Source organism: Mustela lutreola, chromosome 4 (assembly GCF_030435805.1).
Source record: "Mustela lutreola isolate mMusLut2 chromosome 4, mMusLut2.pri, whole genome shotgun sequence".
Lineage (NCBI taxonomy): Eukaryota > Metazoa > Chordata > Mammalia > Carnivora > Mustelidae > Mustela > Mustela lutreola.
Window position 1 is genome coordinate 1,047,653 of NC_081293.1, and position 13,365 is coordinate 1,061,017.

At 57.7% G+C, this 13,365-nt stretch overlaps 1 protein-coding gene across 1 annotated transcript in view; it reads left to right on the forward strand.

The window, feature by feature from the left end:
- Window positions 1-9,216: 9,216 nt before the first annotated feature.
- Window positions 9,217-13,365, forward strand: part of STK32C (serine/threonine kinase 32C) — a 67,781-nt gene continuing 63,632 nt past the window's right edge. Inside the window, exon 1 of the mRNA XM_059172785.1 lies at window positions 9,217-9,555. Coding sequence (XP_059028768.1) covers window positions 9,294-9,555 — 262 coding nt within the window. The 5' untranslated portion in view covers window positions 9,217-9,293. The remainder of the gene's footprint in view (window positions 9,556-13,365) is intronic.

Here is a 13,365-nt window from a genome sequence, read left to right on the forward strand (position 1 = left end):
AAGTAAATCTGACCAAAATTCAAGGGCCTTCTGGGGAATTTCTAGGGGCAGTGATATGGGGCATGCCAAGATATCCCATCTAAGGTGAAGGTGCATTGCTCTATCTGCCTCCCCCAACCAAAAAGAGGTACGGCACCTAGTTTGGCTTAATTTTGCTTAATGAACTTTGACATTTTTTTATTAGATGCACACACAGGATTGTGCATGTCTTAAGAATCGGTCCTTTTATTGTTATGAAATGTTTCTCTGTATTTCTGGTAACATTTTTGTCTTGAGGTCTGCTTTGCCAAATATGAATAAAGTTGCATCTCCTTTTTTTTTTTTAAGATTTTTATGTATTTATTTGACAGACAGAGATCACAAGTAGGCAGAGAGGCAGACAGAGAGAGAGAAGGAAGCAGGCTCCCTGCTGAGCAAAGTGCACAATGTAGGGCTTGATCCCAGGACCCCGAGATCATGACCTGAGCCAAAGGCAGAGGCTTTAACCCACTGAGCCACCCAGGCGCCTGCATCACCTTTCTTATGACTGTATTCTTACAATGTATTTTTTCCATCTTTTTAATCTCTGCTTTGGTAAATTTGATACCATTTTTATATTTAAGATCTTTTAAAAATATTTTATTTATTTGAAAGAGAGAGAGCGTGCACGTGAGCAGGAGGAGGGGCAGAGGGCGAAACAGACTCCCCACTGAGCAGGAAGCCCTCTGTGGGTTCAGTCCCAGGACCCTGAGATCATGGCCTGAGCTGAAAGCTGACTGAGCCCCCCAGGCACCCAAAGATGCATCTTTTAAAAACTATAAATTTGGGTCTTGCTTTGGTGTCGAGTCTGACACTCTCCACCTGTTAATTGAAGTTATTAATCCATTTACATTTATTGTAATTGTTGGAATGGTTAGGTGTTAGTATGCCACCTTGGTTATCAGTTCCTTTTTATCTCCTCTGTTATTCTTTCTGATTATTTTTAGTATCCAGTTCTCTCTCTCTCTCTCTCTTTAGCTTTAAAAGTGACTGCTCTGGGTTATAACATACATCCTTGATTTATCAGTAGTCCTTGAATTGTTATAATTATACAACTTCCAATACATAAGAAACTTTCAGGGCTATAATCACTTTGCCTTCCCTTATTTGTGCTATTGTCATATATTTTACTTCTCTGCATTACAGGCTCTGTCTATAGTGATGATGGTTTTTGGTTCAATCAATCTGTTGTCTCATTTTATTGAAGTGTGACTGACAATTTCTTAGTTCCCAGTGTGCGTTACAGTGATCTAATACTTTTAAACATGACGAAATGGTCCCCATGATGGGTCGAGTTCCTCTCTGTTTTCTCACGAAGTCATCACAGTATCACTGACTACATCTGCTATGTTGCACGTTACATCCCATGACCTATTTGTTCTATAACTGGAGATTTGCACTTCTTAATCTGCTCTGCCTTCTGGTAACCAAGTCTGTTTCCTGTGTCTGTGTGCTTCTGTTTTGTTTGTTCACTTGTTTTGTTTTTTAGATTCCACATGTGAGTGAAATCATAGTGAAATCGTAATCTTTCTCTTACTGACTTGCTTCTCTTAATGCTATACTCTCTAGGTCCACCCATGTTGTCGCAAATGGCCTGTTTTTTTTTTTCTTTTTTGATGGCTGAATAATATTCTGTTGTATATATATACCCCACACCTTTATCCATTCATCCGTCGATGGTCCCTTGGACGGCTTCCACGTCTTGGCTGCTGCAGATAATGCTGCAGCGAACATGGGGGCGCACGTATCTCTTTGAACTGGTGTTTTCCTTTTCTTTAAATACCCAGAAGCAGAAAGCATGGCTCATACACTAGCTCTATTTTTCATTTTTTGAGGAACCTCCGTAGTGTTTTCCATTGTGGCTGCACCAATCAATTTTAAAGATAAAGTTTCCAAGTAGTAGAATTTTTGTTTGTCTTGAACAGCCTCCTTTTCCATTTCTTACAGTGCTCTCCTGCTGGCGACAGATTCTGTTGTTTCTTTCTCTCAAGGTGTCTTTTTTAGCTTTTATTTTTGAAGAATATTCTCCTTTGATACAGAATTCTATGTTGGAGTTTCTTCCTCTCAGCAAAGTTAGGACGCTGCCGTATCGTCTCCGGCTGGGAAGCTGCTGCCGTTTTCCACTTTGCAAGGATCCGTCTTATTCCAGATTTTCCACATGCGTCATTGATAAATTCTATTGACATGTCTACGTGTTACATGGTTACTGATTCTTTTAATTTTTCCAGTAGAATATTATGGCTGTTGAAAACAATTTAAAGGTCAGATATAGTATCTTTTAGTTATAGACTTTCCATTTCTCGCCTACCCGTGAGACTACCCGTACCCTTGCCCATCATGACCATCTTTCCCTGTGGATTCTCCTAACTTCCTTTCCTCCAGAAGACCAAGAATGTCCACCTGCAGTGTCAAGACCATTTCTAGGGACTCTGTGGTCAACCGAGAGTGTTGCCGTCAATCCATGTGCATCTCTGTCCTGGGGTGACCATGGTGGTCTCGCCCCTGGAACTAGCAGCTGACCCCACCCCTGTTCTCACTGTTACTGCTGAAACCCGGGAACTCCAGTCCACTGCAGCACCTCCACAGCCATCTCCAGTCCCCAGAGGACAGACACACGGAGCTCCCTGGGGGCTGGGGAACATCTCACTACAACATTAGGGAAGGGCAGGAGTGGGCAAGAGTCCTCATGGCGGGGGCGGGGGGCGGGTTGGGGTCCGTCCACTGTACCTGCCTGTCTTCCTGAGCTGTTAGCCTCCTTCTTTAGGACATGCTTCTCAAACTTTAATGTGAAGACATTCACAATTAAAATGCAGATTTTTAAAGTGTATACTCTGACTCAGCAGGTTTGGGGTGGGGCCTGAGAGTGTCCTTTCGTGGAACCTTCTGGGGGCCACTGCTGTTGTCCGTGCGCGGCTCCCTGACAGCGGAGGACCTGCAGAAGTCCTGCTGCGGAGTCCAGCCCTGCCTCACCCAGCGTTGGTGGCGATCAGAGCTGCCTCCAGGTGCTCGGACCTGCGTGTTAAACCCTGGTTGGTGCAGCCAGGTCAGTGGGTTTGCTCTCCTGAGCCTTACTTCCTCCTCCCTGGGCCTCTAGACTCTGCTCTGACGGCTGCTCCTGGCTGCAGAGGTGGGAGCTTTTCTCTCTGTCTCTGCATGAAGGGTCTTTCTCCCAGGAGCAGTCTTCGTACTTGTCGGTCGGTGCTCCGGGGTCTCCTGACCATCTGACCGTATGACTCTTAGGGGCCTTCGGGCAATGGGCGGTGTGAAGGCGGGTGCTTGAAAACAGCTGGTGTCAGCTTGAGACACACCTGGCTGAGGTGCAACCACCAGTAGCTTCTGTGCATGGGGCGGGGGAAGGGCTGTTCCTGCCAGTGAGGGAGGCTGCAGGACATTTCGGGGTTCAGCGTTCTCCACCTCAGCTATGTCTGCCCGGATGTCCCCATCTGACTCTCACGGTCCCTCTTCCTCCCAGCGCACTCTAACACAGCTGTCATGGCTCATTTTAGGTGTCAACTAGGCTTGGAGCTATTGAACCGGGTGCTAAGCCAGGTGTTATCGGGAAGATGCATAGTGACCTGTGCCACGGAGAGGCGGCCGGCATCTGCCATCAGTTGAGTTTAAACCAAGCAGGTCCCCCTGCGTGATCTGGTGGGTCTCAGCAACCAGCCGGAATGTGTGGACAGAGAGTGGAAATATGGCTCCTTGAGGTCGGGTGGGGTAGCTCAGAAGGAAGGGAGGGCTGTTATCTTAGGGGACACACACTTAGCCACGACCACGGTGTGGGCGGACGTGTGCGTGTTGAAGGGGGTGAGGCGGCAAGGTCTGGGATGAGAACCAGGAACGTGCTATGCAAACCAGAGGAAAAGCGGACCTGGTTGTAAAGTGGAAGAACTCTTGACTGAACTGCGTCCTGACGTTGGCGATGACGAACTTGGATGCTGGCGGAGGACACCAAGCAGATTGTTAGAGGTGCGGGTTGCTTTCCTCTTGCTGCCCAGAGTGAAATGTGGAGAAAAGAGGCAAATTGAGGACGTTCTCTAAATTAAATAAAGATTTAATTTGTTTATTTGAGAGACAGAATGAGCACGAGAGGGAGAGGGGCAGAGAGAGAAGCTGGCTCCCCACTGAGCAAGGAACCAGACGTGGGGCTCGATCCCAGGACCCCGGGATCGTGACTGGAGACGAAGGTAGGCGCTTGACCGACTGAGGAATGTCTCTTAAGCAAAAATGAACCAGCCCTAATGATCTGGTAGGTTCTTGGCCTATCCAGATTGCAAAGAATACTAGAATTGGGAAATGGACTGTCGGAAAAGTGTATTCTGAAAAGAGTTTCAGTGGAACCCAGGGGTACAGGTGGGGTCGTGGAGGGGAAGTTCTGCAGAGGGCCCGCCCGTGCAGTGGGACACACACCAGGCCCCGACACTGGATCAGCAGAAGCCCGCCCCTGGGACTGGGAGGAAGAGGTCCAGGACGCAGGAGATTGCTACAGGACGCGCACAGCTCTAGAGCCGGACAGGGGTTGGTGGCGTCCTGGAGCCGCAAGGATGTGTGTGCGGCCTGTCAGGAGGAAGGAAGATGGCCAGGGGTGGTGTGTCTGGCGACAGAGGGTTCTCCTTGGACCTTGGAACTTAACCGAAGCTTCGCTGTGGGATCTTGAGTTTCCCTGGGAATGGAGACGCCTTCATTCCTTCAGTTTCTTTTTTGGGATGGACACGTCTGTCCCGTGCTTGTGCACTGTGGAAGCAGGGCCGGGCCTCGCCCAGAGTCTCACTTGCACCTCAGTCAGGTGATGCTTGGGGCTCATGAGCGGAGGGCACTTAGGTGGGCTTGTAGGCCCGGCATTCAGAACCGTGGAGCTGAGGCTTTGCGGTATGGGACCCGATGGATGTGTTCTGCCCACCGCATGGACATAGATGTTGGGGGGGACCAAACGGTGGACTCTGGCAGGTTTCATGGTGGGCCCCCCAAAAGGTCCACCCAGAACCTATGAACAGAATCTTGTTTGGAAAGAGGGCTTTTGCAGGGAAGAACTGTAATCAAGGTTAGGATCTCAAGCTGCTATCATTCTGCATCAGGGCGGGCCCTAAATCCTACGGCAAATGTCCTTATGAGGGAAGAAATGACAAGGACACACACATGTAACGCCATGTCTCAAGGGAGGCGAGACTGGAAGGACACCCCTGCAAGCCAAGGGACACCAGCATCGCCAGGAGCTGCCAGCCCAGAGGTGGGGCGGGCTCTCTCTCAGGACATCCAGAAGGAAGCAGCCGGGTTACGGCCTCCATCTCCGACTTCCGGCCTCCAGTGCTGCGCGGGGATCCATTTCCGGCCCCACTTTGTGCTGCTCTGGTCAGGCAGCCCTGGGAAATGATGTGCAGACCGACGGGTTACCCTCGGAGTCTCTGCTTCAGACCTAGCACCGCGGTGGAGGGGCCCATCCCGGGCGCAGTGCGGCTCCTCCTCTGTCTCATCCTCCAGAGTCTTCGGGAGCCGGGCGGCCTCAGGACCTCCAGAACCAGCCCTGCCACCAGCAGCCAGAGGTCCCAGCACTCGAATTCCCAAGGCCCTGCCTTCCTCCCCCGGCAGCTCCAGGGCTGATGGCCCCTGGTTTCCACTTCCTGCCAGGGAGGAGGCTCGCTGTGGGCCCCGCACACGGGTGAGCACCAGGACTGGAATCCCGTCGAGCTTCTGCTGCCCGTTTCCCGGGGCTGCTTCGGTATGGCCCCCCCACCCCCGCCAGCGAGTCAGGCAGTCTGAGCGGAGTTTGATCAAAGGGCTGTTCCCGAAGATGCGGCCAAGTGTCAATGTCAGAACGGTGACCTCAGATGAAACCTACCCGAGAACTGGAGGCAGTGCTGGGTCCCAGTTATGTGACCGCTCGACTCGGTGCTTTTTTGGGCAAATTAGAGACCAAGGCACGTTTGTGCTTGGGCTTCAGAGACTGAGCCTCGAATACAAAGTTGAGCCCCAGCTGTTCTGCGTTCCCTGTCTCAGGGGCACTCACTGTCCCCCAGTGACCCGGGCCCCTCCTCTGCTTACACACCGGCTTGTTCGTGCCTCGGGGCCAGCATCCTCAACTCCAGGCCACGGGCCTTCAGACGGCTGCTGGTGTGTGCTCAAGTTTCAGAACCCTGCCCAGCCACCCCTGAAGTGGCCCCGTTATGGTTCGCCACGCACGATCCCGGGTGCGCTCCCGCATGCTTGATGTGGTCGGCATGTTTATCTGGTACTGAGTCCTTGGCGGTACCCCATCACAGGGACGGGACAGCTAGCCCTGAGCTAGCTTCTGTTCCTGACCAGTGTTAGCAGCAGTGGTGCCCAGGGACACTCTGTTGGCCTCACTGCCCCCTTTCCACTCACAGGTGGCCCCCGTTCCAGCCTCCCCTGAACTCCATGGTCACCTTTGTGGCTGCAGCGACCTGGTCTGCCTGCAGGTGAGGCCGCGCCCAAGCTTTCTGTCTCCTGTTCTCTCTGTGCACCTGATCCAGCTTGCATATCTGATCCTTGGCCTTCCTGGGACCCTGTGCCATGGCTAGGCACAGGGGGTCTCCCGGACAGAGCCGTGGCCTGAGCCCTGAGGCCAGCTACAGGCCCCTGGTAAGAGCTGGTTCCTGCTTGCTTCTGCTGGGGCCGGTGAGGGACCCACCACCCTGGAGCACAGGGGTCTCCTGAGAGGCGCTCAGTGTCTCTGAGAGGATTCTTCCCGTGTCTTGACCCTGGGGCGAGTGCCTGGTTGGGCATTTGGGGCTCTAGTTCAGTGTGCAGATGTCCTCACTCATCTCTGCTGGTCCCCTCACTGTCTTATGTTGAGCCTGGTGCCTGTGAGACAAGAGTCCTGGTCACTTCTGGAGAAGGACTATCCATGCCCACTGCCCACTGCTGGAGGTTGCCCTGTGGCTCCACTGCTCCTCTCACCGCCCCCCCCACCCCAGTGGCCCTGGCCCGTTGTGCTCCCTACAAGCCCTCAGGCTCTCCATGGCCCCTGTAAACTTTCCAGCCGCTTTCTGAACCCATTAATATTTTTTTTCTTTCTAAAGTCTTGTCTTAGAGCTCCTGGGTGCTGAGGTTGGTTGGGCATCTGACTTCGGCTCAGGTCATGGTCTCTAGGTCCTGCTCAGCAGGGAATCTGCTTCTCTCTCTCCCCCTGTGCCTCTCCCTATGGCTCATTCTCTCTCTCTCTCTCAAATAAATAAAATCTTTATAAAAGCTTGTCTTTTGTTCTCTAGGGGGCAAGGGGGTAGGTTATACCTTTTTATTTTGTTTCTGCCTGTTAGACGGTCTGGGAAGGAGAGGACACGAAGCATGGTCAGTCTGCAGCGGACAAGCCGAGCGAGACTGCTGTGGGTTTGGGGGAATTCTGATGTGCAGCCCTGGGCTCCAAGCATAGCCCCCACCTCACTGCCCCCCCAAACATATTTCTGCTTTTGCTCCTGCAGGATGAATTCCTACAGGGCGCCTGCTCTGTCAGCACCCGCGACTGGCAAATCGCAACTGTGCACAGGAGCCCTGGACCAGAGCTGCTGGCTGGAGCTCCCGGGAGGGAGGCTGAGCCCAGTCTGGGAGGCCTTTGTGTCCAGACAGGGTATGAGCAGGTGTCGGGCCAGGCAGTGGGTAGATGGTCGGTGGCACTAACCTAGGTTCTGCTCCCATCAAAGTAACTGCTCCCCTCCGGATGGCTTACCCCGCATGTCTGAGGCTGGTCTGCAGGTGGTCCCAAGTGACTCGGGCTCCCCCTTACCCAGGCCAACACTGGCCCAGAAATAAAAGATCACCTCTGCTCACATCTCATAGGTCAAGCAGGTCAAGGAGCCACACGGAAGGTGGGGTGAGCATAGCTTTCCATGAAGAGAGACCATAGTGGGGGACCACCAGGACTGAGGACCGGGAGCTGGGGTGAGGGCTGCAACCAGGAGAGGGGCTATGAGGTCAGGGCAGAGCCCAGGGTGGCTGAAGGGCGTGCATGGAAGGGGGATCCGCGGCGTGGGAGATCCGCGGGGACGGGGATCCGCTGTCGCCGCGGGGAAGCAGGAGGCCCTTCCAGGATTTCACCGGACGGGGGCGGGGGCGGGAGGAAGCAACCCCAGGCTCTGGGCCTGCCTGCGGGGCAGAATTTAAGGCTTCCACAAGTGAAGCCATCACAGATGAGATTCTTCAGTGACGAGGTCCAGCGCGCAGGGAGCCAGGGCATGCGGAAGGCGTCTCCTGGGGCCTCGGCTGTACTGCGCGCTTTGCTCCCGCGGTTTCCCGTGGCCTCGCGAGCAGGTGCGGGGGAGGCTCACAGAGGTCAAGCCACACCTCGCGCCCCCCCGAACACGCCGCGAAGGCCGTGGAGGGCCCAGCGGTCCGCGCCGAGGCCCTGTCGGACCCGGGCCGGGCCAGCGGACTCTGGCCAACGCGGACGCACGGCTCCTGGGAAGGCCGGCGACGTGTACCCGGACCAGGGGCTCCCGTTCCGGCTCGGGGTCCGGCGGCCTCACTGGCAGGACCCGGGGGACCCAGCCAGGGAGACCCCGGGAGCGCGGGTGCACGAGAGCGTGAGTGTGCGCGCGCCCGCAGCCCGGCTCCCCGCGGAGGGCCCGCCCCGCCCCGTCCCTCCCCGGGCGCAGCCGCAGGGCGCGCCGGGCATCCGGCCGGGACTACCGGCCCGCACGCGCCGACCCCAGCCCAGCCTCGGCCTCCCGCGGCCGTTTCCCCGCGCCCCTTTTCCGGCCTGGCGCGCGGCCTCGCGAAGCGCTGCGCCGCAGGATAAAGTTGAAGGCCGCCCCGCATCCGGCTTTGTTCGCGAAGGCCGCGGGCGCGGGGAGACCCAAGGGGGGCCCTGAGTCTCCAACGCCCTTCCCATCCCTTGGGGTCCCCAGGATGCCCGGACGGAGTCGTGCCCGTCCCTCCCTCGCTCTCGTCTCCGCCTCCTAGTCGGTGCTGCGGCCCCAGTGTCCGTGCGGACCAGCCCCCTCCAGGTGGGCTGTGGGACCCCCAGCGCGGCTCGCCACCCCCTGCGCCTTCCCGCCGGGTCTCCTCCCCGCCCTCGGCGCTCGGCCCCGCCCCGACTCCGCCCCCGGCGCTCGGCCCCGCCCCGACTCCGCCCTCGGGCCCGCCCCGGCCCCACCCCCGCGCGCGGGCAGTCGGCGGCACCGGCCCCGCAGCCAGGACGGGCCAGCGCCGAGGCCGGGGCGCACGGCGAGGGCTGCCAGCCGCTCCCGCTCCCGCTCCCGCTCCGCGCACGGCGGGCGGGCCATGTCCCCGGCTCCGGCCGCGGCGCGCACCCAGGCCCGGCCATGAGGAGCGGCGCGGAGCGCAGGGGCAGCAGCGCGGCGGCGCCCCCCGGCTCGCCGCCCACCGGCCGCGCGCGCCCCTCCGGCCCCGACGCGACCCCGGGCCCGCCGCCGCCCGCCGCCGGCCAGCCCCGGGCCCGGGACTCGGGCGATGCCCGCGCGCAGCCGCGCCCCCTGTTCCCGTGGAGCAAGTGGAAGAAGCGGATGGGCTCGTCCATGTCGGCGGCCGCGGCGCGGAGGCCGGTGTTTGACGACAAGGAGGACGGTGAGTGCGGCCGCCGGCGGGGGCCCGGGCCTCTCCGGGGCCAGCGCGGGGGCCGGCGTCGCGCTCCCAGGGGCGCCGCGGCCGCGGGATTTCCTCGTGCGGAGTGGGGGTGGGGGTGGGGGGCGTCCCGGGGCGTCTCGGTTTCCGAGGAAACTCGCGGGCGGTGCGTGCGGTGCCCACGCGCGCCGGGGCTCCCGCCTGCGTCCTCCGTGTCCCGCGGCGGCGCAGCGTGCGGGAGTGGGCGGCGGCCGGCCCTGCGGGCTGAGGGTCCGTGGCCGGAGCGGTCCGGCCTTAGCTGCCCCCCGCGGCCGCGGCCGCCTGCGTTCCTGCTCCTGTCGGGGCGCGCGGCCAGGCTGCTCCGCTCCGCCGGGTGCGCTTCCGGAGAGAGATGCGTGCCCACAGGTGGCCCGGCCCCCGCCCTGGGAGCTCTCGGTCTGCGGAGCAGTGTGTGGTGGTCCCGCACGGGCTCAGATGTGCGGTGGAGATGGCTTTGCTTTTGTGCAGAGACCTGCCCTTTGGGGACTCCCTTTGAGAGAACTTCCCCTCGGGTCCTCCGGAGGGAGAGCGCCTGACCCGGACCACCCACCCGCATCTCTGGAGTGGCCTGGAGGAGGCAGCGCCTGCAAAAGACAGTGACAGGCCACCTTGGACGTGGCAACGACTGGCAGGGAGGGTCCACCTCTGGGGCCCTGGCCCTGGCATAAATTCACACGCAGACACACAGCTCTTTTCTACAGATGTCGTGCAGATAATTTAAATGGTATGAGGATGACACATTTGATGTTTTTTTGACATTTTCTTAAAATACTTGAAATATGCATTTTTCATCTGTAGGCAGCCTGCAAAGGTAGGGTGGGTCTTTTATAATTGTAGACCACAGCTCCACACAGGGGGCCAAGCTATTCATTCTGATAAATAATTTAAACCTGATAGGAAATCACAGTAGTACGACCGCAGGCCAGTGGTGGTGAATGTGCAGGCCATGCCCCGGGGGGGTCATCGGCACAATGGAGAGGCTGCCTTGGGCTGCCCAGGGGGTGCTGGGCTGCTCAGCCTGGCCACGGTCAGTAGGGAGGGGCATCTGCAACCCGGCACGTCAGTCCAGGGTGTCCTGGGTCTGCCTGTCATTGTGTTCTGAGCTTTGGGGCAGCAGAACTCAGCGCTGTGACTGTTTCCTATGTTATGCATTTTTGATTGAACATAAATATTCTGAGTAAAGAAAGCCCAGGCTGCATTAGGAACTGATGGGGAAGCAGACTGATGTCTAGCTTCTCTGGCTGCGTGATGAGAAAACGTCTGAGAGACGCATCCGAGTTCAGCGCTTGCTGGCGTCAGCCAAGAGCTGGCCAGTCTTGCCGTGTCTTAGCCTTGTGCTCTCCAAGGCAGAGAATGTGGAGATAGAGAAGTCGATGTCGCACGCGGCTGCCTTCAGCTTTTTAACGTACGGTTTTTCTATTTGCTCATGGTGTGTTATGGCTCAGATTTCAATGATGATTAAAAAGGCAAAAAGAGCACAGACTCTGTTGACACTGCTCACAGTCTGATTTGGGAACTCTTCGGCACATCCCCCGCCCCTGTGAGGGCCTGGAGTAGGACGGCAGAGGCAGCAGCTGCTCCAGCCATGGGGCAGTGGGGGCTGACTCTGGCTACAGGTGCCATCAGGTACTCGCTCATCCCTGGGCACGGCGGCCACATCCCCCAATTGAACGCCCCGTTGGGACTCCTCCAGGCTTTGCGTGGTGAGACTGGGCTTAGCAGCCGTGGGCATTGTTGGTCTAGACGGCACTTTGTCCCACGTGTGCGTGTCATGTCGGGGCGCTATGGCTCAAGCATCCGGCACAGGCTTGCGGAGGGCCGTGGGTTTATTCAGAGGAAAGGAATGGGGTTTGGGGCGGAGGAGGGAGAGTCAGGGAGGCAGGCAGCGTTCCCTGAGCCCCAGCTCCCTTCTGGGCCGGGTGTGGAGCCCCCCCCCCCCAGCCCCTCCAGCCAGGGGTCGCGTTTCTCCTGCCACTGTCACTGTCAAGCCGGCTTGAAGAGGCCGCGGCACGGTGCTGGTGCCGGTGCGGGAGAGGAGCATTTACTGGGACTGCACAGTTGCTATGGCGACGGAAGACCTTCTGATGGATTTTTTGGATTAAAACTCCCAATTAATATATCAAGTTCAGTATGCAGAGGAAAGGGTAGAAGAGGCGCAGTTTCACAGAGCACCAGGTGAATCCCAGCTGAGAAGCGCGGTTGTGATGGACAAGTGTCCTCATCTCTGTCAGTCCCGCGGGGTCTAGAGCCCGTGCTTGCTTGGCGGGGCCCGGGCGTGGGGTGGTCTCTGCGTCTCTGTCCCACACTGGAACCAGGGGCCCCTTTCCCCGCTCCCCCTGACGCCACGCCTCCTCCGCTCCCATCTCTCGCCGACTTCTGGGAGCTGTGGATCCGAGCCTGCCCGGGGACCTGCCCTGCCTCGGCGGCCCTGCCCTGGAGCCGCGCTCCTCTGTGAGCCCTTTCGTGTCTCGTGGTCTCGGTGTCCCATGTGACGTGAGGCTGGGGGCACCCGCCCTTCTCCGCAGTCACGATCAGTGCTCAGACCCCAGTGATGTTAGCTTCCGAGTTGGGGGGCGATGAATCACCGTGAGGTTTGCTCCCCGAGAAAGGACTGGGAGTAAGGAAGCCCCTGAAGGCCACATACGGCTGGCCTGGGTCTGTTGGGTGGGCGGACAGCACGCCAGGGCAGGAGGCCACCAGATTCTCAGGTCACCTTTCTTAAAATGTAAAAATAAATAAGTAAATAAACCCTTTGTTTATTCCTAATTACAGAAGCATGAAGATGTATATGTGTGCATGCTTTCCTGTTTTTCCTAAAATTGTCCTAAATAGGAAAGTCCAGACGTGTAGGGTTAGCGCCGAGACTCCGCAGTGAACGGATCAGGGAGCGTCTTCTGTGGCTCTGCTCTAGGAACGTTCTCACACTTCCAGCCGTAGAGAAACACACTTTTCCTTTGATGCAGAAGCGGATTGCGTCCCATACGTGGTTTGGGCGTAACCTGCTTTCTCACTTGGTGGGTGCTGCCGGCATCTGCTGGATCCAAAGCATGTGTTGGCTGGGTTCACACAAGAAACCTTCGGACCTGGCTGGGAGCTCCACTCCATGGCCCCCTAAAACTGTGGCTGCCTGGTCCCCGCCCCCAGGAATCCCCGCTGGGGGTGGGGCTCCGCACCCCTATCTTGTCAGGCTGGTGGTTCTGACCAGTGGCCAGGGCTGAGTCCCTGCCCTTCAGCCTTCCTCGGTGTAGACGTGACGCTCTCTGCTTCCTTCCTTTCCTGCTGTGGGACACTGGGGTGTTCCTACTCTCCTGAATATCACAAACAGCCAAGCAATGAGCATCTCTGGGCCTTCAGGGTCCTGCAGGTGTGGATGATCTTGTCGCCCCCGAGTTGTGTCCATGGAAGGCATCTTGACACAGCTGACCCGCTAGCGTCCTTAGGAACGGTCCCTCTGTGCTCCAGGGGCTGTCCCGGGCGTGCCTTCCGTGATGGCCCCCGAGGATGTGGCTGCTGTGTGCAGGGTACCCAGACCCAGAGGGACGTGGGGGGACTGGCAGCGGACAGGGAGGGGCCCAGGTGAGGGGCACAGAGCGCAGAGCGCGGAGTGGTGGGGACGCAGAGCCAGCCAGCGCCCGTTCCGGGCATGTTCAGGCTTCCCTGAACCCTCACCAGCTCTGGCTGCTAGCGATATTTTAAATTTCTAATCATCTGGAAGGTAAAAGGATTATACGAATACGTTGAGCTTCTCTGACTACTGGTGGGACCTAGGGTCTC